Source organism: Ostrinia furnacalis, unplaced genomic scaffold (genome assembly GCF_004193835.3).
Source record: "Ostrinia furnacalis isolate ACB-3 unplaced genomic scaffold, ASM419383v2 OfSCF7012, whole genome shotgun sequence".
Lineage (NCBI taxonomy): Eukaryota > Metazoa > Arthropoda > Insecta > Lepidoptera > Crambidae > Ostrinia > Ostrinia furnacalis.
In genome coordinates this window covers 424,834-451,908 of record NW_021137251.1, presented here as the reverse complement: position 1 = coordinate 451,908, position 27,075 = coordinate 424,834, and the positions used below count along the sequence as shown (strand labels likewise).

At 37.4% G+C, this 27,075-nt stretch overlaps 1 protein-coding gene across 2 annotated transcripts; it reads right to left on the bottom strand.

Moving 5' to 3' along the window:
- Positions 1–442: 442 nt before the first annotated feature.
- Positions 443–27,075, bottom strand: LOC114363091 (prostaglandin E2 receptor EP2 subtype). 2 transcript variants are annotated; one of them, XM_028318716.1, is made up of 8 exons: positions 26,883–27,044; positions 18,751–19,092; positions 18,265–18,324; positions 17,265–17,381; positions 6,918–7,101; positions 5,418–5,677; positions 1,792–1,965; positions 443–1,409 (listed from the first exon to the last, which is right to left on the bottom strand). In XM_028318716.1, the coding sequence occupies exons 2-8, from the start codon at positions 19,000–19,002 to the stop codon at positions 1,284–1,286; spliced, it is 1,173 nt and encodes a 390-aa protein (XP_028174517.1). In that variant the 5' UTR covers positions 19,003–19,092; positions 26,883–27,044; the 3' UTR covers positions 443–1,283. The 2 variants fall into 2 exon arrangements, with proteins under 2 accessions (XP_028174517.1, XP_028174516.1); XM_028318715.1 differs by having other exon boundaries at positions 444–1,354; positions 26,883–27,075.

Here is a 27,075-nt window from a genome sequence, read left to right as displayed (position 1 = left end):
CGTATTGGGTTTAATTATTAATTACCTATCTATCGTAATTATGTATTTATAATTTTCCTTCTTGTCATCCTAGCTCATCTAATTAATTATTGTTGTTTTATTTAATTTTAAAGCTGTTCTGTACGGCTAGCACGATAAACTTTCGAGTTTAAATCGTTTGCGTACTCGAATCGCCATCAAAAGATTTAGTAAGAAAACTACAACAGCGCCCTTGCGCACTCGAATCGCCATCAAAAGATTTAGTATGAAAACTACAACAGCGCCACGAAACTTATTTTAAGAATCAAAATAAAATTGTCACGTTATCGTTTAATTCGAAGATTGAGTATCGAATTTTATTGAGTACGCAAACGATTCGAAGACGAAAGTTGTTCACGCTAGAGGTACTGTACTTTACCGATTTCTATTTGGTTTACAAAAATAAATGCTTCATAAATTACAAAATATTAAGTGATAGAGAGCTCGTTTATTACAAAATATACATTTTACCTAAACGTAATTTTACCTACTTCTTAACTATACCTACTTATAAACTTATCTCGAGATTCACTAAATGGTAACTTTACACATTATTATAAGGTAGAACCGTGACTGGACTAGATGTCCAACTTATAAAATGTAGGTTATTTATTTTACAAATTCGGCCATGCTAATGCTATGTGACTGCAATTGGTGAAACATGAAAACCTCCAAACACTTCTATGTTTAGTGATTGTTGTTGTAATCATCATAGAGCCCTGAGACATCCTAAGTTCGATTCCGACACACAACTTGGCGATGAACTTATTTCACGGTGGTTATGGAACTCGATGGTGGTTGAACACGTCTTTCAAATTAGATATCTCCACCCACAATAGGTTACATTATTTTTCTCCTTTGAAGTCTGAAGGTTTTTCCACTTCAAATAAATAATATTTATTGCACGAGAATCGGCCCCCAGTTATCCATTACACATTTTCGTTGGAAAACGCACGTACAGTGGCCCACAGTTCCAGCTACGCCATTTCCGTTTTTTCTCTCGCTCTCATCGAATGGGTAGCTGGAACCGTGGTCGATAGTACATACCTATTACAGGTGTGAAAACTAGGTACAACCTACTGCACAGTACGTTCTTTATTTCAAGTCGTCAAGTGATAGACGATTGTTAAGGACGGTGGTATCGTAACTTAATTATTAAGTACAGTTATCTTCTTTCACATCTTCGTCAGTCGTCAATTTTGACGAGCGGTGCGTTCTGGTACGGAAGCGTGCGGAGAGGCTTCATCTCCGCTCCAGAACTGTCGCTAACAACGAGCGTCTCCTGGGGGCAACACGAGTTCTTCAACGTCATCGACTCGGTGGACGTTTTGTGGCTCTGTTGACAAGCATGCGGCATTAGATGAGTTTTGTGGGGTGGTCAGCTCGTGGACCTAAAAGTTCAGAAAGATGGATTAGGAAGGCATGCAGAAGGTAGAGAAAGTGAAAAGTGGATGAAAGGGGTGAAAAAGAAACCATGAGAATTAAAGTGGAAGCAGAAAGACTTTCAGGCAAGTTTAACTGAGTGGAAGCTAAGTGGAAGTAGATTTTATCTGTAATGTTATTATCATAATGCATTTATTATGGAAACTAATTTCTTTTCAAACTCTGAAAATTCTGTTAATTCGACGGTCAAGTCTAACTAATCCGAACTGAAGCATTATGATATTTTTGAGGACGTAGTTCAGCAGCATCAGCATGTCGGACAGCTTGGTCAGGGTCGTCAGCTTCTTCCAGAATGCTGGACCCAGATATTGAAAACTTAAGATAACTTACTCCTTTGAAGCAGTGCGCGAGCGTGTGGTATATCGTGCGGCGCTGACGCATCAACACGTACAGGATCGGGTTGAGGACGTAGTTGAGCAGCATTAGCATGTCAGACAGCTTGGCCAGGGTCGTCAGCTTCTTCCAGGACGCTGGGCCCAGCGCTAGGTACAGCGCTGAGGTCACCTGGAAAAGATGAAGAATAGAATGAAATCTAATGAATTTGAGGTACTTCATTGATTAAAAATAAAGATATCGTTAAAACCCAGTAATAACAGAGGAGTTTTGTAATCGCCTGTGCCACTCGTTGGGCGCCAATTTTTGTAAGTCTTGCCAAAGTATGTGATCACCTATTTTACTTTGTAAAGTTTAGGTCAATTGCCTTTATTTTTAATTTAGTTATTACTTTCTAAGTTTCTTTAGTTAACAATGGGAAGGCGCCACAGGTGGCCAATAAACAATATTGCTATTGTTTCATGTAATTGATTAATTAAGGACACGTCCATTGAAATAAGTGGTTTAATCTGTAAAATTGAGTAAGAGGAATTTAATTTTTGATGGGATTACTGATTCGACTCGTTAAAATTATCCTTAAACAAATATTAAATATTGTTTAAAGAAGTTGTTGTTACCATAAAGTTCTTTAACGCAAACTCGTAGACTGCATGAAGGTTCTAATATCTTAGCTTCATAGAACCTTATATTTTAGCCGTCTTTTTAGAAAAACACAAAAACTCTAATGATAAAAAAACATTTCTTAGAAATAAAACTTACAATCACCAACTGTAGGTACAGTACTTATCGAACAAAATTTTTATTTTATAATCACACGCCTTGCAACTTATTATGCGCGAGGCGTCGCAGAGTCCGGTACGCGAAAAGTATTTCATTGTTCCATCAAAAAGGCGCGAGCGCACGCTTTATTTTTAAACTAGCTTTCCGCCCGCGGCTTCGCCCGCGTGGAATTTTGTCTGTCACAGAAAAACTTTATCGCGCGCGTCCCTGTTTCAAAAACCGGGATAAAAACTATCCTATGTTCTTTCCCGGGACTCAAACTATCTCTATGCCAAATTTCATCAAAATCGGTTGCGAGGTTTAAGCGGGAAAGCGTAACAGACAGACAGACAGACAGACAGACAGACAGACAGAGTTACTTTCGCATTTATAATATTAGTTGGGATTGCGAATTGTTTGTGGCTGCCGATAAAGTTTGAATGACTTACTACTACTGGCCAGACATCGTGATACAGATCTTGCTACACTAAAATTCTTTAATTATTGTTTGTAGGCCCTTTTCAGGGCACTTTAAAAAGAAGTGACTAAGTATAATCATGGGGCTAAGAGACCTAAGAGTAGGCGCACACCGTTGATTTTTCGTCGGCCGATAGTTTAGTCGGGCAGTTGATCAGTATGGGCATGTATGGGAGTGCGCACACTACGCCGATTCGATTTGGCCGATTCTTCATACAATTTAAAATCGGGCACAACTATCGGCCAACTAAAAATCAACGGTGTGCGCCTACTCTAAATGTTATACGTATGTAAACTCTCTAGAATAAATACCTGAATTAAGTAGGTATTGTCTAAAACTACGTAGGTACTACTGAAAACTGAAAAACCTTATTTCCTAAGGTAAAGTAGGTAAGTTAAGTGAAAAACAAACCTTATTTCCTAGCAAGTAGCAACCTTATACAGTGTGTTTCTGCTTGAACTTCAGATAATTCACGCGCATATTCTTTGTTAAAGATCGACAAAACAGTAAGTAGTTAGGTACAGTCTACGTGTTGACTTATAAATGTCTCAAGTATTGCACTTCTGTGGGATTACGATGTGACACAATGCGCCTACTCATATTTGGTATGCATGCAGCCCATACAAGAACGATAGTGTTTGTATCTCCGACAACTTTGTCGGCGACAAGTGATGTGCAATGGCGGCTGATCCGTCCATCAAACAGCCCGCATTCGACACGTGAAATGCTGCATTCACAAACACAACGAATTGTTCCCCGATGATTGTAAGGGAATTCCAAACAATTGTGTTTATGTTGGTATTAGTAGATACTGCGCGGAAATTTGAAATTAGAACTTCGCTGCCAACCTCTGAAAGTAAGACGTGATTGTAATTTGTTTGTTTAGCCACTTCTTAAGCCAAGAACTCATTAACGTTTGCCGTAATTTGTCTTTGTGTACCTTAACCTTAATGGTGTAAGGAAGACTGATGAAAATAAGGTAGGGGATCTCCGGACTTGACTTTCTTTTGTTAGCCATTTGTCGGTTTGCTATTATTATGTTGTCACAACTGATTATGTGTTAAGAAAGGCCCATACTACATATAATTTAAGATGACATTTCTTCATGTCTATCTATCATGGGTGTTATGTGAACTGTTACTGAAGTCACAACAGCTATGACATATCATATCATAAACTTTTAAATAACTAAACTGGGAATCGAAACCAGACTTTCTAGTGTAGAGAATGTAACACTCTAACTTTATGTAGAGAGTATGAGCCATGTACTTACAAAGGACAACCGGGGCTTATGCTACTGAATTGATATCAAAGTCCAGCGTTGAAAGTTCAGAAGGGGATCATTGTTCAGGCATAAATTAAGGCAAGCGACGAACAGTGTAGAGTCTGTCTTAAATCTTCTGCAAACGATTTGATAACACACGCCCTTTTGGCCCATTGAATCGCACGTTTCATTAGTTCAGTCTACAAACGACACTACATTGTTCTTGCCTTTTATAGATTCGGAATGCGAAATAACAATAACGAAGTGAATAAAATTGAATAGTTTCATTGTTTTTAACGATTGTACCAAGGTCGTTGAGATCGAGGAGTTCTTCATTTGCATCTCAACATATTTTGCGATACATTCGCTGAATATTAAATGTGTTTGAAGACCCTTTACGGATGATACTGATCGATCGATTGTGTGTATTGAATTCTGTATCCATCGAGACAAACGTGTTAAAAAGCGCTGTATTTTGAACCTTAAGTAAAGGAGAATTTAACTTTGTTTTTATTCGGGACACGGATGTAATTAATGTCAATTGTTCTCTAATTAGGATGAGCATTTGATTCGGAGCCAGGTGTCGAAGAATGCGCGGGTGAATGCTCGGACTCAGTGCCAGGCAAACTCACGAGTTCTATGGCGATACCTGTACCTTATGACGAGAGACGATAGATAAGTGCACAATCTGCCGAAGCTCCCACTGTTTTCTCCACGATTTTCATAGATGAAAAGAATCGAAGAACCAAAAAAAACTAGTCTGTATAGCTATTGCTCTAGCTGATAACACACGCCCTTTTGGCCCATTGAATCGCACGTTTCATTAGTTCAGTCTACAAACGAAACGACACTACATACATAGGTACATCTCTATTTGTACTGACTTTTCTTAACATATTTACCTAGTTTGCATAGAGATTCGATATTCATCTTGGCTATAGCCATGGGAAGGTAAGTTATTAAAATTGGGGTCCAAAGAAGAACAAATTTTAATATTCCCTAAGGGTCAGGGTCTCTATTATTAACTGTCCCATCTATGCTTGGACCACCAAACCCCTGTTAAGTACCCATGCCTTTTAAGTCTACCTATCCAACTTAACTAGTTAACTAAGGTATTCTTACCATCTGTGGAAGCCAGCAGATCATGAACAGAACAGACAGAGTAGCCATCAGCCTGCTGAAAGCCACTTCTTCAGCCGTCGCCGCGTTGTGGTGCAGGCTAGGTTTGCTCCCAGTGCTTGCGTTGAGGCTCCTCTGTCGACAGCTACTCCTGGATACTCTTCGGACCACGGGCTGGTCTCCAGCTCGCGGCGCCGTGATGGAGTATAGAGCCTGGATCACTGCTAGGTTGCAGTAGACCAGGATCAAGCAGAGTAGGGTACCTGAAACAATAGGGTTGGGATTTAGGGCGAAATCAGCTGTTAAAACCCAATGTTAACAGCATTGGTGTGTTCTGGCAGTTAGAGGTAAGATAGCCAGTTCCTCCGTGGTTGAGGATTCCGGGTGAAGCTCGCTTCCACCTTCGGCCTGATCATCACTTACCATCAAGTGAGATACAACAGGCCAAGAGCTGTCTCGTTGTGGATAAAAAAAATGTAGGTTTTAAATAGCTTGCTGCTTCAAAAGAGTATTCCATCATTTGACTGCGTGTCTTATAGAGATCAAAAGGGACGTAGGATTATTCAAAAAGGTACCTTTTTAAATAATCCTGTCTTGAAGAAGTCGAGTCTGACCGGAGTTTTATAGTATCCTGAGCGAGCAGGATAGGTAATATTATTATGTCAACCCTCGTAAGTAAGTACGATTCCATTGTTGTTAACAGCGCGTCTGTGTATCATCACATAAATTAGGGTCGCCGCACATGGATTTTACGCCACAGCCACGAAACGCTGCAAGTGGTATATGGGTAGTTCTACAAATCAGGGAATTTTACGGGGCTCAACTTGCAGCTCCTTAATTTACCAATCAATAGTTTTCGTTTTAGGGTATTAATAAAGTTTAACTCACATAGTACTTGGTCACTGAATTTCAACACGTTTTAATAAAAACATCCCAGACAAAAATGGCTTCAAATGGGAAAAATTAACGAATTGTTTCCAGTCGAAGAAAAGCGTCGAGGAAAGAAGAGGAAGATAATAGAAGGAGATACGAATAGTAGGGAAAAGTCAAAGAGATCAGGTGACGGAAAAAGAAGCAACGTAAATGAGTTCCATGTTCAATTGATAGTGGACCTTTATAATGCACATAAAAGTATTTTTTATTATTTTTAAAGTAAAGACTATAAACTCAAATGTATCTTTCAGTTAAATTTTCACTATCCTGTATATGTTCTCACTTCCCTGTCCATCGAAAATAGAAAAACCGCTGTAAAATCAATATTTATCATAATTTTGTCTGGCCCGTTAAAAATTGGATATGTTGTAGTATATTCTCGGTCTTTAGTCACTGTTTATACTGATTACTAACAAAAACTAGAGATTCATTTTATGGTCCTAAATAATTCCACCGTGAGTAGAACTACCCATATTTAGATACTACTTTCCATGTGGCGTGTTTTGTGGCGCGTTGACAGTGGCGTGATAGCAACTTCGAATGTGGAGTTTTACATTATGCTGCACTCACCAAAGGCAACATAGAACGCTGCGTAAGTGAAGTCCACGGGGTTCACAGCTTCTCTGTAGCGGATGCAGGTGTGGGTGTTCTCGTCGTAGTAGAGACCCAGGCCGAAGACCGGGGCACACGTCAGCACGGCTGCCCAGAACCAGGAGACCAGCAGAGCCATGCGGATCACGAAGTACGTTACTTGCTGAAGCAAAATGTTAGGGTTATTTACATTCCATCGCATAGGCGTACCCGGTTTCTGCAAGAGGGGCAAGCCAGATTTTTTAAGGTCCGATTCTTCTTCAAAGCTTCTTCTAGCGGGGCAGGGGGGACAGCTGCTCATGGTACCATGGGTACGCCCATGTTTCATCGTGTTAACAAGAAGAACCATGAGCTCTTGCCTTTCTGATCTTGTCTTGTAAGCTATAAAAATAGTGCACGTTAGTTAGTTAATGTCGCTATCTTCGTGTCGCTAACTACGGAGGGAATTTCAAGAAATACATAGAAACGAGTAGTGTCGCTGCGACAAGTCGTCCGCTGCTGCCTCATGTCGTCCGCTACCAACTTGCACCTTTAATCGCAACTTGTACCGCAAAAAGCAATCGCGCGCTTTAGACGACTTTGAAAAACTTAAAAATATTATTTAAGGATAGACTTGTTGTTATACTCCTCTACCAAATGGTCTACCAAATGGTCTACCAAAGATAGTTCTCCATGGTCAATTATCTTTACTTATTATTATACAATCACCATCATCTTCAAAGAGTAGGTAGGTATTTAGATACTAGGTAGTCATGTTATCTTGTATGTAAATGCAACTCAAAAATAGATCTTAAGATTGGAAAAGCTAATTGTAACGAGATGACTAATCAATCCACCAGACTCGCGCAATCGGAAACGCAGTTATTATGAAATCATAGCAAGTTCAACTATTTACTATTTAATTTGGATTTGTACACAAAAATAACGTCTGAGGCGTGAAGCAATTTGACCGATTGTTTGGGCATTATACAAGCTTCCACTTCCTCCGCACATTTATAGATTCGCTTCCTTCCATTCCTTATATGATTGGAAACGAAATAACTGTGTGTTGTCGGTAGTTTTTTATGGTTTATTTTATCTTATATTGAGTTTGAAATTAAACTGCCATAATATGTGGACCCTTTAAATTTTAAAAGGGTCATCAAAGTTTGACATATCATTGAAAAAGATAAATCTGTTATGGGTAAATTATGTCTTACACATAGCATGTAACTGACTAATCCACTACAGCTTTATATTTGTAGTGCATACTTTAATTACCTTTTTGTCCAGTAGTGGATGACATTAGGCTGAAACGAGCCAAGAGTTTTCTCTATGAATTATTCCGGCTACACTCAATTAGGATTTGGAAGAAATTAAAATCCGTACGATAGACTTTCCTTAGGTAGAGTCCTTTGAAGAAGTTATGTATCTTAGTTAAGTATACCTACATGTCAAACAATAACAATTAACTAGGTTGTCTTCCTTAGCCTCCATAAGTTCGACTATTCTTGGGTAGAGTCTTTAAATAAGTTCTGTACCTCATAATAAACACGTGACCAAAGATCTATCATGTCTAATACATGCCATAGATATTTGTTTACTCGTCCATTGTCGAAATAACCCAGTTCCATGGCATCATTCGTCTAGATTGAGCAGGCGCACGTATGCCCACCATTTGCATTGTAAAACCTGTGGCGCAAGAGATGAAATGGGTCATCAAACGGCTTCAAACTACCAAGAGTATCTACTACAAGTAGGACATAATTTCAATAATGATCCTTACCTATAAGTTTATAAAGTACACTCAACTTTTATAACCTGAGGTAGTATACAGGGTGACAGGGAAACTCGACCTATTCCTTGAAAAGGATTATTTCCCACTCAACATCAGGAGCGATTGTGGTCAAATACCTGCCTTGTTATGCATAAAAATAAAAATAAAGATTATGAGTAAGTTTTGGGCAAGCACTTTTTTAATGACCCTTAGTATAATCCCTTTCAAGGAATAGGTCGAGTTTTCCTTTCATCCTGTATGCTTGAGTGATCAAAATCAAGCAAGTGATTTTGCACAGCGACGTTATTTAAGCACATTTAACTATATTCCTTTAAGGACGACGAAAATATTGCGAAAATGTGAAAAATATTCAAACGATTTTCACAAAGTCGCGGGCACAACTATTTACTGACCACCTACTTGTTACACCATCTCATCTAATCAAATCTCCGAACAAATACTTGTTACAATCAAAGACAGACTATCAAATCCGTACTCTTTGTTCGTATTCAATATTCAATTCGATTTTCCTCCAATGAAAGTATGAACTTCTCATAACCATTATTCATGTCAATATTTTTGCAAACACAGTTTATGACTTTGTTTTTGATGTCGATAAAGAATAAAAATACCGTGGTATTGACCCGATTATAGCTTTAGAGCTTAAAATTCTGCAAGTAGATAGCATTCAAATATATTTTTGCAAACTAAGAATATGTAGATATAAGGAAAAAGATGTAACGCTACGGACCAAAAAAAAACAATACTGCGTAGGTACCTACTCGATTCAATCTCAGTTTAAGGCTGGGTTGCACCATCTTACTTTAACTCTGACAAACGTCAAAAATCTATCAAACTCCATACAAAAAACACCGGTTATCATTATAGTTACTGTCAAAGTTAGGTGGTGAAACTCATCCTAAAAGTTTTAAATGTATTGAAATTCAATTAGTCAAAAGCTAACTATAAGCTTGAATTGAATCGAGCTTTGAGTTTCGTTCTGTAAAAGCTTCTAGATCTGAAAAATAAGATGAAAATGCAGTCCTCAAGGAGTTTACACCACATTGCAAGAAACAAGAATATTCTGCTCTGTAATGGAACAATAATAACACAAGCTTTATTTTCTTAACGCGAAGTAAACATAAACAGCACAAAAGGATGGCTAATTATAAAACATAACAATAATATAATAAGAAAATGCTATCTTTGAAAAGGGCCATTGAAGGAATAAGGTGACCAAAATTAAAAATTATAATAAGTAGGACATTGAATAACTGCTTCATAACATAAAATTATCTCCGTGAATTATCTTCGTGGAACCTTATGACAAGAAGTGGTTTAAGTTTGTGCCATATAGGTAAGAGATATTTCTCTATCCAGCATTTTATTTGCAAATAGAGAGAGACTATATCCACAGACGGTTTTTGAAACGCAAAGTTAACAAAACATTTACCAAGGTAAGCGTAGTGTTTCATCGTCACTCAATCATAATAATTAGCCGTAATGTCTAGGCTAATGTGCAGTTTAGTCGGGTAAGATGATAATAATATAATTTATCGCAAATAAACATTATCAAACATTAGCTTCTCCTAAAAAATAAACTAAGCTTAGATTTCCTCACTATCTTTAGTCGTATTACAATCTGTACCTACCTATATAACTAGGTATTAATGTATAGAGACTTTAAATTGTTAGGTAGGTACGTAATTTTCTGAGGTTCTGATTCTAATTCTAGAATCAAATGGCGACGTAAGATTGGGAAAGACGACTCCGTGTAACGGGATAAGGCGAGTCAGAAGAAGAAGAAGAAGTATGAAGGTCTGAGGTTGTAGAGATTCCTTCAGTTCGTTCGTTCGTTCGTTTCAGCCAAATGACGTCCACTGCTGGACGGAGGCCTCCCCCAAGGTTTTCCACAATTTCCTTCAGATTCTAATAAAAAAAAGAACTGCAAAAATAATTCAGAATTTCTTAACACTTTCACAGACAGTAACCCAGACACAATAGAAGTTTAATTGTTATGAATGCTATAGCAGTTCATGTCTATCAAAGTGTTAATAGTTGGTCACCCTACAAACCCGGACTTAGCATGATAACGTCACGTTACGAGCCTCCAAGTCGGGTGGCCCAACAATAAGCAATATAGCCTTATAGTGGTGATGAGATTGCCCAGCAGACAATCAGCAAGCATTCTGTTATGGGGCATCAAGGTGACCCTTTGGTAGCAAAAATTATACTTTATAGGTACTATAAGGTCCAGCGCTTAACTCAGTGGTTCTTAACCTTTAAGTCACGAGGGACCATTTTACCAAATTTCTGTCTTGTCAGAGACAACTTTTTTTTTCAAAATCCTATGAAAGGGGAGGTCGATTTCTCGCCCACTGCGCGCCGTTTGCGTTGTGTTGAGGTTGACATGACTCATCACGTCACGTCACTTGTTTATTAGGTACGATGTCTTCGTGGACCACTTGGAATGCCTCCAGGGACCACCGGTTAAGAACCACTGGCTTAACTGATTCAATGCCTGGGGAGTGGGAGAGGCATGGGAGGGTTGACATTGACATAATATTATGACGTGACAGACAGTAGCGGCGGTGGAGGCGGTCCGCCCCGGGTGCCAATCATCAGGGGGTGACACAAGACGCGCAGATTAGTACTCACTGGTGCATCTGCATGGCAAGTCTGCGGTCTATGTGATTGTCTTTCAATCTTCGAAAACACCCTTTGGTATCTCGTTTTCAGGTAAGGCTATAGTCTACTTTTAGTCGGTTTACATACAACTCGCAAGCGTTAATTTAAAAAGCATTTGAGCTTATTGGGTCGCGTCATTTATCTTCACTTGATTCGTCTGATACTTACTGCGGGTTCAATTTCAGTCGGCGTCAAGTGAATGCACTCAGTGAGAAGTGAGAAATTTCTGATTTTAAAGTAGTGTAAAAATAAAATTGCACAACTTTCACTGGAGGCGAAATACGATACGAAAATATACATCTATATCTTAATAGTTATTAAATAGAGTCTCTTTTTACTTTAATTACAAATATTGACATTCTTAGATGATCGTTTATTCCAGCGACTCTACATAGAGAGATTTATTAGAGAGAGTTTCCTAATCTCAGGAGATAGAAAAGCTATTTATTTTTCTCCTTTTCTTTACAGTTGAACACAACCTTCAAATGTCAAAATAAAAATAAAAATCTATTTTACAACGTCTGAAAACAGTAAAACAAATCGATGTTTCTCGATGCAATCTAAAAGATCGATATGAAGACATCCATCATTCGCTGAAACTAATTCTAATTTTAGTTGTGCGAAAGTATGACGTATGGTCTATGCATTTTGTGAAGTGGAAAATATTATACTAAAACTATGGCTAAACATAAATGTGATCAAAAATGAGGTCAACAGTGCCCATTACTTTTGCCAGTGGCTTTGCCCGCGTGGTTTCTGCGTATCTATTCTATGACCAAAAGCCAACCCAAAAACATTTGAATAAAAATGTTCTTACCTAACTTGAGAAATTAGGGATTTGCTAACACGTAAATTTCCAGCCCCTAATTCGCATTTCCCAGTTAATTTTGTGTAATAAAGGTAGCCTTTTAAGTTTTTGTCTCGGTCTTAGAATTAAGAATTTAGATCCTAAACTCTAGGATTAAATAAATTCTTAATACCAAAAGTCTGACGGTCGGTGTAAAAGCATAACAAACAAATACACAAACGTTTACTTTTATATAACATTAAAGATTTTGTAACTGGCCGAAATAATTCCTTTAATGGCATTTTAAGTGCGTGTCACCTTAAACACGGTAAAGTGCCTTAGATTATTTCCGTTAACCCCATCATTTAATGGGATTGCAATCTTAGTATTATAACCGACAGAGAGTGTAAGGGTTAAGTAGGTGTACTTAGGTAGAAGGCCTTCTATTTGGAACAGCTTTGTCGAAAAAACAATAACTTTTGTTAAAGCTTTTTACATAGGAACCTTATATGGTACATGAGTGTATAGTAACCACAATATTTGGAACTTCCATGTAATTGTCTAAGGACCGAAGAACCATGAAGGTGTTCAATCTGCCTTGCTTCTTTTACCATCTTCTTAGCGAAGAAAAATTGCAATATTATAAAAACTGTGAACCCCATTGCACACCAGTTAGGTCAAAGTTCAAGTATTCTTTGACATTGACATAAAATTGGACGAAGATGAATTAACGTGACAACCAAATGGCTATGTAACTTCTGTAGACGATCTAATATAAAAGTTTTTGTCCCAATAACAGATGGTTGAGATTGGCGATCCTCAGACATGTTATATTGCCAATAGCATAGATGATAAATTCGCAGCGATATAGGCAAAGTTCTTGGAAGAGCCTAGAGCCTGTTGAACATGACCTTCACTGGTTGTATTTTTATTGGCGGTCAAGCTATAGATCCTAGCTACACAGGAGTTGCAGCGGTGGAAACGAGAGGTGGGAATAGTTCAGTGGAGCCTGTTGCTATTATTTTGAAATAGAGAGCCCTCTGCGCTCACTTCTGAAAAGTTGTGAAGCAGATAGATTTGTCCGCGGACAACAAAATGTAGAGAATAAAAATAACATAGTGTTAGGGTACTACTTAGGCTATTTTTTACTTTACTAAGCACTAAAAATATATCTATCACGCATAAATTAGTAGAGAGTACAGAACAATACGTAATTTTCTAGAATCCTAGCTCTATCAGTTTTACTCTACTATGCATTGGAGTAAGGCAACGTGCTTCTTTCTAAAACGATCCCAGAATTTCATATTAGATGAAATTAGAGATGTGTGAGAGACACACAGACGTTACTGCTTCTTTTTATGGCAATAGAAAAATTATCAACACAGTATCCGGTGAATGGCGGGCGTCAGATATCACATGTTTGTTGGGAGATAAATCAATAGAATTCCCATTAGTATTGTTATTTTTAGGGGAGGCGGTTTCATTACATAAAATGGCTGACGATAACGATATGTTGTAATATCATACGGTAACTAGATAGGTCATAAATAATATCGATACAACAATGGTGATAACTGGCAAAATACTAGTGCAAAAATGCGTCCACGTGCCAATATATCTAATATAGGTAGGATACTTGTACAATATTTATATTCATGTATTTATTTGCACATATAGGTACATTATGTATGGGACATGAAGAACTCTTGGATGTTGATAAGACAAAAAAGGTTTCGGAAAAATCAGTATTTTTCTTGGCGGAACGCGATAAAGCTTTTTTTAATCGAAAGTGATACAATAGCGCTGAAAAAAGTATGATTTTAGACAAACGTTCCCAAGAAAAAACAAGACCCAACAAAAACTAAACTAACCGTAAAAGGTAGTAGGTATGATACTTACTAATTTATTGTAGCTTTTTTGCAGAAAATAATTTACTTTCATTACTTTTAATTGGAAAAAAAAAACTAATTTTCAAAAGGAAGGCAGCAATTCAATTTCAAATCCACTAGGATGCTTTAACAATCCAGCTGGAAAACTCACAATTCTTATTTTCCCCTTGGCAAGTGACGTGGAAGATTAGAGAAATAAATGAAATGTGTGGTCAATGAAATGCGAATACATTGACGAACTGATAGTATGTATTACTATACATACAGGGTGTCCCGAAAAATAGTGTCGAGTCAATAGCATCATTAAGACTACCCAAATCACCGCGACTTTTGATAGTTTTGAGTTATATTGTTTTTCTAACATACAGGATTTTTTGGGACATACAGGATCTTTCGGGACATCCTGTATTTACAGCCATACATGGGTAAAGGAGGAAAATAAGAAAATAATACAACAAAAGTTTATTATTATTATTTTATGCACCAAATTATCCCAAGGTCGCGGAGTAATAATAATAATACTATTTTCTGATGCCAAAGTAGGTTTTTTATGAAGATAGTTTTCCGGATTTCCGGGTTTCCGTACAAATTAACTTGTTTACTCTACGGTGTTTTATGGAGCAGTGATTTTACGATGTAGATTGTAGATGTTGTTTCTAGTAAAAGTGTGTTGTGTATCTGATGAGGAAAGTTTATTTCCAAGGTCATGGTTAGATATTTGGTAAGGGTCACTTTGTAAACTTACTTCCTACCTTTTACTTAAATTACTTTTGTGCTTTACGAAACTGTCCAAAATAATAAATTAAGGTAGGGTTCCAAAAACGGTTATTCTCACTCTTCCTTCTACTATGGGCTGTGAGAAAAAGTTCATTTATAAAGCTCGTATGTAATCTGCACCTAAGAGTGGATTTTTCCAAATTTTCCTACGATATGAAAGATCTTTTAGTGGTCTCTGTTCTTTGGAGAGCTTCTTTCCCGAAAATTGGTATCTCTACCCTACAATCTTCTTCTGCCTCGCCTTAACCCATTACGTAGTTGGCTTTCCTAATAATGCACCGCCATTTTATTCTATCTTGAACGTCTTATTCATGGAGTCCCAATCATCATCATCATCATCTCAGCCATAGGACGTCCACTGCTGAACATAGGCCTCCCCCAATGCTTTCCATGTTATCCGGTTGGTAGCAGCTTGCGGGCTTTCCTGCTACCTTTATGATGTCGTCGGTCCACCTTGTGGGTGGACGTCCCACGCTGCGTTTATTCCCAAAGGAGTCCCAATACTGCTATCTATTATAATCTCTACTCTACCTACAATGCTTTGTCAAAACTTGGAACAACTACTAAAGTTTCTTTTTATGCATGACAAGGCAGGTATTTGACCGCAATCGCACCTGGTGATAAGTGAGATGCATTCTAGGATAGTACACATCTGTCCTGTAAGTGCCTATTCACTCTCGCCTTGAAAAGGTGATTTCTTATTAACAACAGAAGGACAATCAACAACAAGAGTTATGTTAGTAAAAGTTATTACTTACTACGGTTTATCGAAGTGCCCTAAATGTTATAATATGAATTACCAGTAAACAGTGGCTCGTTAATTGAGTGGCGACCATACAGTTAATCTACACTCAGCAGGCAATAAAATACGCCGTAAATGAGAAGTAACAATAAGTGGATCTAGTAAAGTAGAGTACGATACGATACTTTACTATCCTATTTATTATAGTTAAGCAAATAAAGCTTAGTTAGAAACTTGAAGAGGCTTTCATTAAACTTTGAGAAGTTAAATCACATCTCGCGATTAATAACATCTAAACTAAAGTTAAACTACCTAATTTTATTATCCCTCAGACTATCAAAACGAAGGGTAACTTACGAAAACAAGTGGTTCATTTATTCTAAGTGCGAATAATAAAATTTTAGGCGTGAAAGTTACTTTTTCAATGATAACAACAGATACAGTTACGAGTTAGTAAGTTGCAAACCTATTCTGGGCCTCGATTACGCTAAAAATTTTAATTTTCAACGTGGCCCGGACTACGAACGAACATCAGCTGTTTTGACAAATGCGTATCGCGGTGTCGTTTTGACAGCTAGTTAAAACGAAGCATAGACGTAAACGTAAAGCTAAATATCTCATGTGACAATGAAAATACTATATAGGAAGGTACGTCCATTACCGTGATACCGAATTTGCACCTCAGCTGGAATGAAAAACGGAGCGTAACTGGAGAAGAAGCGCGTATGTATTGGAGACGTTAAAATTAGCGTAATCGGGGCACTGGTTGGTGAACTTTTCATTCGGCAAATTCGATGGTATCATGATGTCTCTAGCTTAGCATTAAGCTGACTGTACACAACTGTTTCACGAGATGAAATGTCTACTTATAAGCCTACTCGTATAACGATTAGGTAAATTTTCTACAGCTTTTGATAACGGCATTAGGCACTTCGTTTAAGAATTGATAAGCTTTGTCTGTAGTGGCAATAATTTGTGTTTATCTAAATAAAACAAGCTATAAGCAATTTATTCCTAACGGATTAAGACATCAAGATAAATTGTCTAGTCTAGGTTCTAGACCTAGACACAATTCAAAGTGCTTTCCTAGTTTAAATAAGATAGCGTCACAAAACTTTAGATAAAGGATGTGGAGTTTGGTATTAACTTCTTACGTTTATTTATATCGTACTTACTAGTTTGCTCGTGGATTTGTCCACATGTGTTTTCTAAACTCAACATAACTTGTCAAATGATGGGTTTTTGGTGATATAACAACGTGATCAAACTATTTCATCCGGCCCCGTCATCCTGCTCAGTTTACGGGGCAGTTGAAATAATTTTCGAAACCAGTAGCGCCAAATCCGTCGTTTATAGGGGATAAGGGTAAGCAGTTCTCAATCATCATCATCATCATCATCATTTCAGCCATAGGACGTCCACTGCTGAACATAGGCCTCCCCTAATGCTTTCCACGTTGATCGATTGGTAGCGGCCTGCGGCCTGCGTCCAGCAGTTCTGTTTAAGCTTAATGACGTCCACAAAGGCCTCCCCCAAGAATTTCCACAACACACAACACAACACCTATAACAACCTGTTGTACCTATAAATAAATAAATAAATAAACACAGCCGATCCTGCGCTGCCCGCATCTAGTAGGAAAATCCTTGTATCAAGTTCTTCTGTACCTATTACTATTATGACTGACCTTCTGGTAGAGGAAGGGCCTGGTAAGCGCCAAGTACCGCTCCAGCGCCATCGTGACCGCGATGCAGACGCTGCCGATGCCGAACACTCGCAGCACCACTCTCGCTGCACAGTACACCTGGGTTGAGAGATGCTTTAAGTAATTGTAAATTCTAATGCAGTTGTAATAGGTATAATGTATCTATATAATCTATCTATCTATAAAAATAAAAATGAATTGATGTTCGTTAGAACGGCTGGGCCGATTGAGCTGATTTTGGTGTTAAAATGTTTGTCGTAGTCCAGGGTAGGTTTAAACGGTGAGCAAATAAGGAAAGATTTGCTTATTTATTGCCTTTAAGGCGGAACAGAGTTCGCCGGGTCAGCTAGTTTTGCAATAAAAATGTAAATCATGTTTAGTCTGATGTCTGAAGCTCTATCCACTGTGCGGTTACAACGTCCAAAATATCAGTAGGAATCTACTTAGGCATGTGCTAATTTTAAACTGTAAGCCTAGGCGTAGACCACCGACTTTGAGTCGGCCGATAGTTGAGTCGGGCTGTTAATCAGTATGGAGATGTATGGAAGTGCGCATTACACCGATTTGGTATCGGCCGATTCTTCATACAAATTAAAATCGGGCGCAACTATCGGCCAACTAAAAGTCGGTGGTCTGCGCCTGGGCTAAATACTACACAAAGTACCTACAGCAACAATCCTTTGGCAGTGACGTCAAGGAACGCTATAATAAAGCTTGAATCGCCGCTTTTTCATCCGGCCACTGCCATCTTTCTAGGGTCGTCCTTCCATCGTGCAGGCAGGGGAGCACCCTACTCTACTTTTACCGAGTCACTATCTCCATTCTGAATTCTTTAGTTAGGTAGTAGGTACAGTCAGCCTCAAATAGTTTGTGACACACAAAGTAGCCAATATCGTCGACGTCTTGAAAGTGGTTTTTGTATTGACCACTTTGGGTGTCACGAACTATTTGACGCTGACTGTACAGAAAAATATATAAATACCTGCGTGTTGCGAGCGCCGGGCACGTGCTCTGCTACCACCATCGCGCACATCATGCCCATCTGCGGAACAATACGGTGTCATTACTGGAATTACCTATTCTTTTAAACCATTTTGAACGGTACCTATCTCTAGTTTTAATTTATTGTGAATGCGAACTAAGCCATTTGTTGTTGATGTTTTTTGGTCTGTGATTTTCTCTGAAATAATTTGCTCTTGATTTGAGACCTCGGGATGATTAATTGGACGAACGGAGGGAAAAACAATGTCACTCACAGACTCACAGTTAATGTTTCTTGTACTAATGTATGGTTTTCCCTTATTTCCCATCTCAAAACTTAAGCATTAGATGTGTCGTATTATAAATTACAATCATACTGGATAATTCAGTTTTTATTTAAGTCTATCCTAGCTTGATATTTGTAAATACCGTAAAATAGAAAGATCAATGAAGACAAATGATTCTTAAATAGCTGTCAAGTACTCACCAAAGCCACCAAGTCGTTAGCAGCAAGCGAAGTCAGCAACAGCAGATGTTTTCTGTTCCTCACTCTCCTTTCGCCCCATCTTAGAGCAATGATAGCTGTCGCATTCCCGAATATACCGATTGCATACACCACCTTTATCACCGTCATGAACATTCTAGCATCATGTCTGTGTGGTACCGTGGTGTTACTAGGTGTTGTTATGTTGATATCGTCGTCAGTGAATAAAGGAGCAAGTGTCGATACCACGTCCATGTTGATGGGTTTTTTGTATCAGTTTGAAGTCATTTGAAGTCAACTCGTGTTGGAATCGATATGGCGTTCGACCGTCACATCTTCGAGTGGCTGCAACAAGCAAGAATAATGAGTGAGTTTAAGGTGGGATTAGTATTTATTATCTTTGTTATAGCAATTATTGCGCATAAAGGATAAGAAAGAGTACCTATTTGGCTCTAAATCAAGTGGATTAACCCCTGCTAGGGTTGCCAACTCTTGAAAGGACCAACCCGGGAGAATTGTGGGGGGGGGGGGGGGGGGGGGGGGGGGGGGGGCTTGCTCCATAGTTGCTCCATCACGCTGAATACGCGCTCGAATGAAGCATTAATAGAGACAGGAATGGAAAGAACAAACGTGACCATTTTTTTTAATTCAGGACAGGGATTTCTGTCTTTCGATTTCGTAAAGAAGTCAACCCAGCGTAAATCCACTCGATTTTCTTCAATAAGATGTGGTTGCTCTTCACGCAAAAGTCCAAACTCATCGTACAATTTGTCACTATCTATGTCAATATTTAATAATTCCTGGAGTTTAGTAATGCTGGTCCATGTGATTGGTTCTTTTAAAGATAAAATTTATAAACAAGTACGAGCAGCAATGGATTCATTTCATTTTTAGAAATACCGGAGAAAATATTGCTCTCCGGGAGGTCGGGAGGTTAACCATTATTTCCGGAGTCTCCCGGGCAATCCGGGAGGGTTGGGAACCCTACCTGTAGCTAATCTAAAATAATTATAGGTACCTATTATACCTATGCTTGTTACCACAGCGACAGGTTCATACAATGAAGATCAATCATTTTTTCCGCACTAACTACTATGGTTTTAGATTATAATTACTTTTCCTCCAGTACAGTATCTCTATCCTTGTTTAAAATTAGATTTTAGGGCAATACTTGTCAACTGAGTCGAATCACGTACTTTATCAGAAGGTAAACATGCTAATGTAGGTACTATTTATTTCTTGCCGAAGTTACTCGTAAGCTAACGATTTGTTTAATACACACATCAATTGTTTAAATAGACAGATATTATCACATCATCAGTTGTGTATAATCACAATGTGCATCATGGTGGTGTCATCTACTCAATTTTATTTCAATAAAATCAAACAGTCAACCTGACTGATCTCTATTTATGAAATAAATAGATGTTATTGACAGTTTCCTTTAACTCTGTCAAGTTACTTTGATTTCACCATGTCTGTGACATAATAGGCATATCCCTTTAGAATCTCGACTCACATTTATGTATAGTCTGCTGCAAAAATGTGAAGACTATAATGCAATAGTATTGTCCTCAGTGCAGTGGAATAAAATATATCGTGTTCATACGCGCATTACTTTTAGACATTACGGACATAGTATTTTTTATCATCATCATTTCAGCCATAGGATGTCCACTGCTGAACCTACCCATATGTTCAATGTCTCCCCTAATGATAATCCACAATGGCCGGTTGGTGGCGGCCTGCATGAAACGCCTTCCTGCTACTTTTATGAGCTGGTCATCGGTCCACCTTGTGGGTGGACGTCTTGCGCTGCGCTTTCCGGTACGTATAGTATTTTTGAGAGTAGGTAATGTCCAGAACATGGGACTGTAGGCTGGTTAGCCGTGTCAGTTACCGTGGGAAGAGGTCGCTATAAGGACCTGCGCACTCCCCAAGTCGATAACTTTGGAAACTTTGGGCCAGGGACCTAAACACCATCTTAGTTAAATTAGATAAGTTTACAGATTTACTCGTAATAATATTAAGAAGGCAATAATTAAGATGTGAATTATTAAGACTTGCATTTGTTCGTGTCAACAATCTAGATTTTAGGACTCTGACCCCGCTAGTCGCTCTCGGTCGATTCCGACCCACAAGGATGTATTTCTTGTATCCGATTGTACTCATTAAGTGTTCAACTATCTAATTGAATTTATCCGTTTACAACGTGGATTTACTTGGGACCTGTTTTGCCGGTCGTGAGTACTGATAGAGCTATACCTAGTACACTTATAATAGCGACCTTATTACAACTAGATAAGATTCCACAGTGTTTACCTTAATGAATCCTGTAGTTCAATATAAAAATTGCTTTATGTATAGGTAATTTACCAAATTTTAGTTGAGACTTAATATTCATTATTTTCTGAAAGTCATGATGATTCCGTGCTTCAGAATTTAAGACAAATCCTCTTCTAGTAAATTAGAGAGAGTCGTGCTGGTAGAGCTCAAATGACTGAACGATATTCATATTCATACCTAGTTTGATACTGTTCGAAAGGAAGAATAGAGCTTGCCCGTAGTGCTACTCGTATAATGGTGTCGATGGATGGCAAGTTGGCAACTTTAGAATAAATAGTTTGTTTTTAAATAATTAACTTTTAAAAAAAATAAAACCGACTTCAAATGCGTGAACACAAAAAAAACTAAAAATTAAAAATATTGCGTATAAAAAAGTCCATCCCCAATTTTCCACCCTTGGGGGTGAAATATTTTCTTCAAATTCGCATGAAACCACCCTTTTGATAATACCTATTCAACAAAAAAATAATCGTTCAAATTGATTTATAATCGGCGGAGATATTGCGTATAAAAAAGTTCATCCCCAATTTTCCACCCTTGGGGGTTGTTTTTTCTATTACTAAATTTAAATGGGACCACCCTTGAGGTATCCCAACTAATATTATAAATGCAAAAGTAACTCTGTCTGTCTGTCTGTCTGTCTGTCTGTCTGTCTGTCTGTCTGTCTGTCTGTCTGTCTGTTACGTTTTCCCGCTTAAACCTCGCAACCGATTTTGATGAAATTTGGCATAGAGATAGTTTGAGTCCCGGGAAAGAACATAGGATAGTTTTTATCCCGGTTTTTGAAACAGGGACGCGCGCGATAAAGTTTTTCTGTGACAGACAAAATTCCACGCGGGCGAAGCCGCGGGCGGAAAGCTTACCTATACGCCGAAAAAAGATTTGTTCAAATCGGTTCATAATTGGCGGAGTTATCGCGTAACAAACATAGAAAAAAAAACATACGGGTCGAATTGAGAAACTCCTTTTTTGAAGTCGGTTGAAAAAACCACATTAATTTGTTTCTTTTTTTCTTAATCATCATTAAACCGTGCTAATTCATGTCCGTTTGGATATCGTACACAATCAAATTAAATAAGGTCAGATTATGGTTTTTAATTATGCAAATCGGTTTGTTTAGTGTAAACCTCAAGTGGTTATTTTAATACCGTATTATCGTAATTGCTGATATTAGTCCTTGACCAGGATTCATATTGTCTTCTTTGGCGCCATTTTGGTTAAACTGTCAAAGATTGAAAGATTCAGTAACATTTTTATGGTACATTTTAAATTAGACAGCTTCTTGCAGTCAGCGTTTCTTATTAGATATTGGACGGTAGTTACAGTTTTTAAGGGCAAAAATGATAATGTCTTAGAGTCAGCGTATTATAGATACTGTGCGAAATTTTGGCGCTCCTTACCATCTGGCGCCACTATTTTCGCGTGGAAAACTTTACCTACCTTACAAACTGCGCGACTCTATTATGAGTTTACTAACAGCACTACCCAGGGCTGCTTAAAGGATGTAGGTAGGTATATGTGCTTCCCGAACTCATAACTGAGGTGGCATCTACTAGAAACCAGACATACCTACCATAATAAGTGAGTCGCGCAAGGGTGAGCGCCAAATGGCACGTTAGTAATTAGTAATTAAAAGACGCAAATGTAGTAATTACAAATATTTCTGATTTATTTATTTAAAATAGGTACAAACAGATCACTGTCCATTACATAGCCATAAAATTAAAACAATGTTAAAAAGTAAAGTAAATAGAGATCCAAAATTATTAATTAAGAGATTAAAAAAACCTTAGAAAAAAAAAGGATATTATAACGGGGTTGAGTAGGTACTTATATGAAGGACTTTTAATTTCCAAACGTAATGTTTACTAAGGGTTAAATATTTTTTTCCATTTTTTATACCTACCTACTGCCATGGTAAATATGTATCCTTGTTTTAATAAATAACTCTATGTTATAAACAGTGGATTATCCCATAATGCCCATAGCAACGAACTCATCTAATGAAAGTTTCCGATATCCTGTAGGTATTTTCTCCCGACCTTCACTTGACCGCTGAAACAAAAAGGTTGTTTCCTGGACGAAGGTAAACAGAAACCGTCATGGGGCCCGTAAAGCTTAATCAGAACTAAATAAGACTTCAAAGCTTTTTAATCGACTTATAAAGGTGTTTGGCGGAGCTTTCTTCTACCAAGGATAAGCTTTATTTTGGGAATTAAATAGATTAATTCCCGTTTTCACCATTATAGGGGCACTTAAAAACTAGGGATTGATGGGTAAAACAGGCATAAGTCACCTGACCTTGAAGTTCGGTACGATTTTAATCAACAAAGATAATAACATCAGTAACTAATCAACACGGCCTTTGAGGTAACCCTCAATGTTTAATTATTTCCAAAGAATCTTATTATGAAAAAATTAAAGCTCTTATGAAGCCTTTATAATGCCTTTGTATAATATTTTGCCCTATCGAAAACGATCCAGATAAAAAGCTGCCCTAAAAACGTGGGAATAACAAACTTAATATTGCCGGCACCTTTCGCATATAACCTTAATCGTTTATTAATATAATCCGCTATAATAACAGATATAGGTGATAATGAAGTTATACGTCGGCTGTAGTGCTGATAATATTTTGATAACGGCTCTACAGCGAGGTAAGCTCCTGAAAGTGCTAAGTAAATGAAATCGACTACTTTATTTGACTCAGAAGTACTTATTAAGTAGGTAATACAGTGTGGGCTTTGGTCTTAAGCTTTATTGCGTTAAGCTCAAGTTACACATCGTAAGTCCGCATTATGAAACAACTCTCAAGTAGGATGTATTAAGTCTTAAGAAAAGTTTCAGCAAAACTACAATTGGTCAAGATTTTTTTTATTATCTCTACAGCTATGAGCATCATTTCAGAGACGTACCTACTATATTCAGAGAGGCGATTAAGAATTTTAATTTGCATAATTTAATTAAAGGAATCTATTTTGTAGATAACGACATCGATTTTAAGCAGAGTCAAAAAATACTATTCAGTTACATTTTCTTTGATTACGATTGGCTATTCTCTCGATTATTCCTGCCTGTCATCCCAAATATTACGAGATTTATTCGATTCGATTCATTTAATAAGCATTCTAATACGTTATGAATGACACCGTATGAGATGTAAGGGCTTGTTCACACGGAGACATCCCGTTTTTTCCAGTTATTGTTTTCTACAGGATCCCGGTTACTTATTTTTCGTTAGTATTCGTATTTTAGAAATTAACGTTCACACGAACAATACCAACATCCCGTTTACATTACAGTAGAATACATTTGTCACCAACCCCTACTCTTCCCACGGGTGTCGTAAGAGGCGACTTAGGAACTACACATCAAACGAGAACGGGCAGCAGCGCTCTCTGAAAAACATCAATCTTTTCAACTGCGATCTCCAACCCGCCAAGCGTGGGGATGATGGCAAAACCCTCCACTATAGTGGAGGAAGCTCATAGTCCAGTAGTGGACTGTAAATGGCTGTTGATGATGATGAACATCCCATTTACAGTGAGAATATTCACACGACAGTCTATTCTGTCTGAATCCTAGAACGAGCTCTAACTCGAGTGCGGACCCTGTATAGATTTGTTTGTAATTCGAATCCCCACGAATGCTCTTGCACTTGTAAAAGGAAGAACAAAACTGATAACATGAACTTAGTGATAGCCTTATCACTAACTTAATAAGCGCCCTATTATTTAAACTCACAAGTGTGTACTTGCTAATAACTCGTTAGTTAACAGTAAATATGTAAATATTTAATTATCTTTAAGATTTTCCTTAAATTAATAGAAGAGATAGCTAGAGCTACCCACACGTGACAATTCTAAAAGAATAATTGTAGAACTAAAATAACACTTCTGTTGAATTTATGTATTATGCTTATGTAAATACTACGTAAATCTACAGCTACTAATAAAAAACAGAAAGTAATTTTTATATGTGTTATTTTTTTCATGCATAAAACCGGTGAACCAATTTTGATAAATTTCAGTATCTATAACCATAAATTGGACCTCGCAGAAGCACATTCTACCTTTTTGTAAGCTGGAATAAAAACATATTTTACGGGCGTTTTACGGCCGATACAAACCCAAAGGGTGCAATCGTTCAAGCCGAGTAGGTAATTTCAGTCTTATTCAAAATCAAATGCCAAAAAATATTGGCCGTCTTAAATCTGCTAAAAAAAAAACAAAATAATTTATTTGTGTTCATAGGTTAAATTAAAAATAAATGCTTATCGTAATTCTGAAAGTTTAGATTTTAAGTTTTTTTTATGTCCCAAATAAATAAATAAACTGTGATGCTTAAAGTATTTAAAATGCGCTATGAAACAACCGCTTAATAATTTATTTATATGATTTTAAAATTAGCTTAGCATGTTCAAAATTCATTCACTAGATGCCACGGATTTGTATTATTCAACGAAACAACGAAAATGTGTCGCAAGTTAATTTGAAATTCTAAACTCAACGTGGATTTTACTTTACAGCAGAAGGGTGAATATTTTCAGGCATAGTTTTATCCTGTTTTGGCGTCTTTATTCTTTGATTCTAGAATCTACCAAGAATCTAGATTATAGTTTAAAATTGTATACGACCAGAACTTTTTTTAACGCAGAATGCCATGTATGCTGAAACTACTCAAAAACTCCACAAGAAATTAACATTTAGTTTAACTAGAGGGATCCTTACCTATTATTTTGTGTAATAAAAATTAGTATAACTTTATTTTTAACAATTAATAGTAGGTACGTACCTACTCTTGATTTTAGCAAAAGAGTGACCAAGACAAGACATAGAGGATTCACGATTAATTCTCTAAGAGACAAGATGACAAAAAATCACGACAAGATTTATTTTCGTTAAATGGTTTAGTTTCTTTATAAAATTACTAGCTTTCCGCCCGCGGCTTCGCCCGCGTGGAATTTTGTCTGTCACAGAAAAACTTTATCGCGCGCGTCCCTGTTTCAAAAACCGGGATAAAAACTATCCTATGTTCTTTCCCGGGACTCAAACTATCTCTATGCCAAATTTCATCAAAATCGGTTGCGAGGTTTAAGCGGGAAAGCGTAACAGACAGACAGACAGACAGACAGACAGACAGAGTTACTTTCGCATTTATAATATTAGTTGGGATGTAAGTTGTTTAAAGCTTCATAAAAAACTCATAAAACTCATTTATTTTTGCAAATGGGTTTTAAAAAGCGCTTTTACACGTCCCAATATTAACCCTACCACTGCTTCGGGACAATAAATGGGCCTGTGCTGCCGGCTTCTTATTATGGTTTAAAATCTTGAATCACCTAGTTGAAGATATTTAACACAAATCGAACTGTATTCAGGAAGAGCGCTAGATTTTTTGCTTCGTTGTAATAAAATGTTACCAAGGTTGTAACCTCGCAAATGCATGCAAGTGATTTTTGGCGGCAAAAAGTATGCTGCTAACCAAGCAGTAAAATATCAAGTTTAATTTACCTTCTTAGTCTTAATCTACAAATATTTATCGTGGAATTAAAGTAGATATGTGTCAATATGGAAAACTCTACATTTCGGGAAAACTTACTAGTTTTACTTGTGGTACTGGATCATCTTAAATAATATCCATAAACCTAGAATGAAAGAGTCCCAATTTAAAATTCTATAAAGTTGCGATAAAATGTTTTAAATAAATATAAAATAAGTAAGTAATTAATTTGCCGCCATTTCCATTAGTCGGAAAAGTTTTCTTATAAAAAACGTCAATAAACTTACCCAAAATTAATTAGATCCTCCACACTTTTTTTGAACCACTTTACAATAAAAAAGGAATAAAAACTTTTTATATTCAAAACTTTTTCGAACGTTTTATTTTTTAAACTTCGAAGCAAACACGAACTTTTCCGGCCAGGCTACGCGATCGTGGCACCGAGCGGCGCGCGCGAATTCCAAAGCACGACTAACTTTA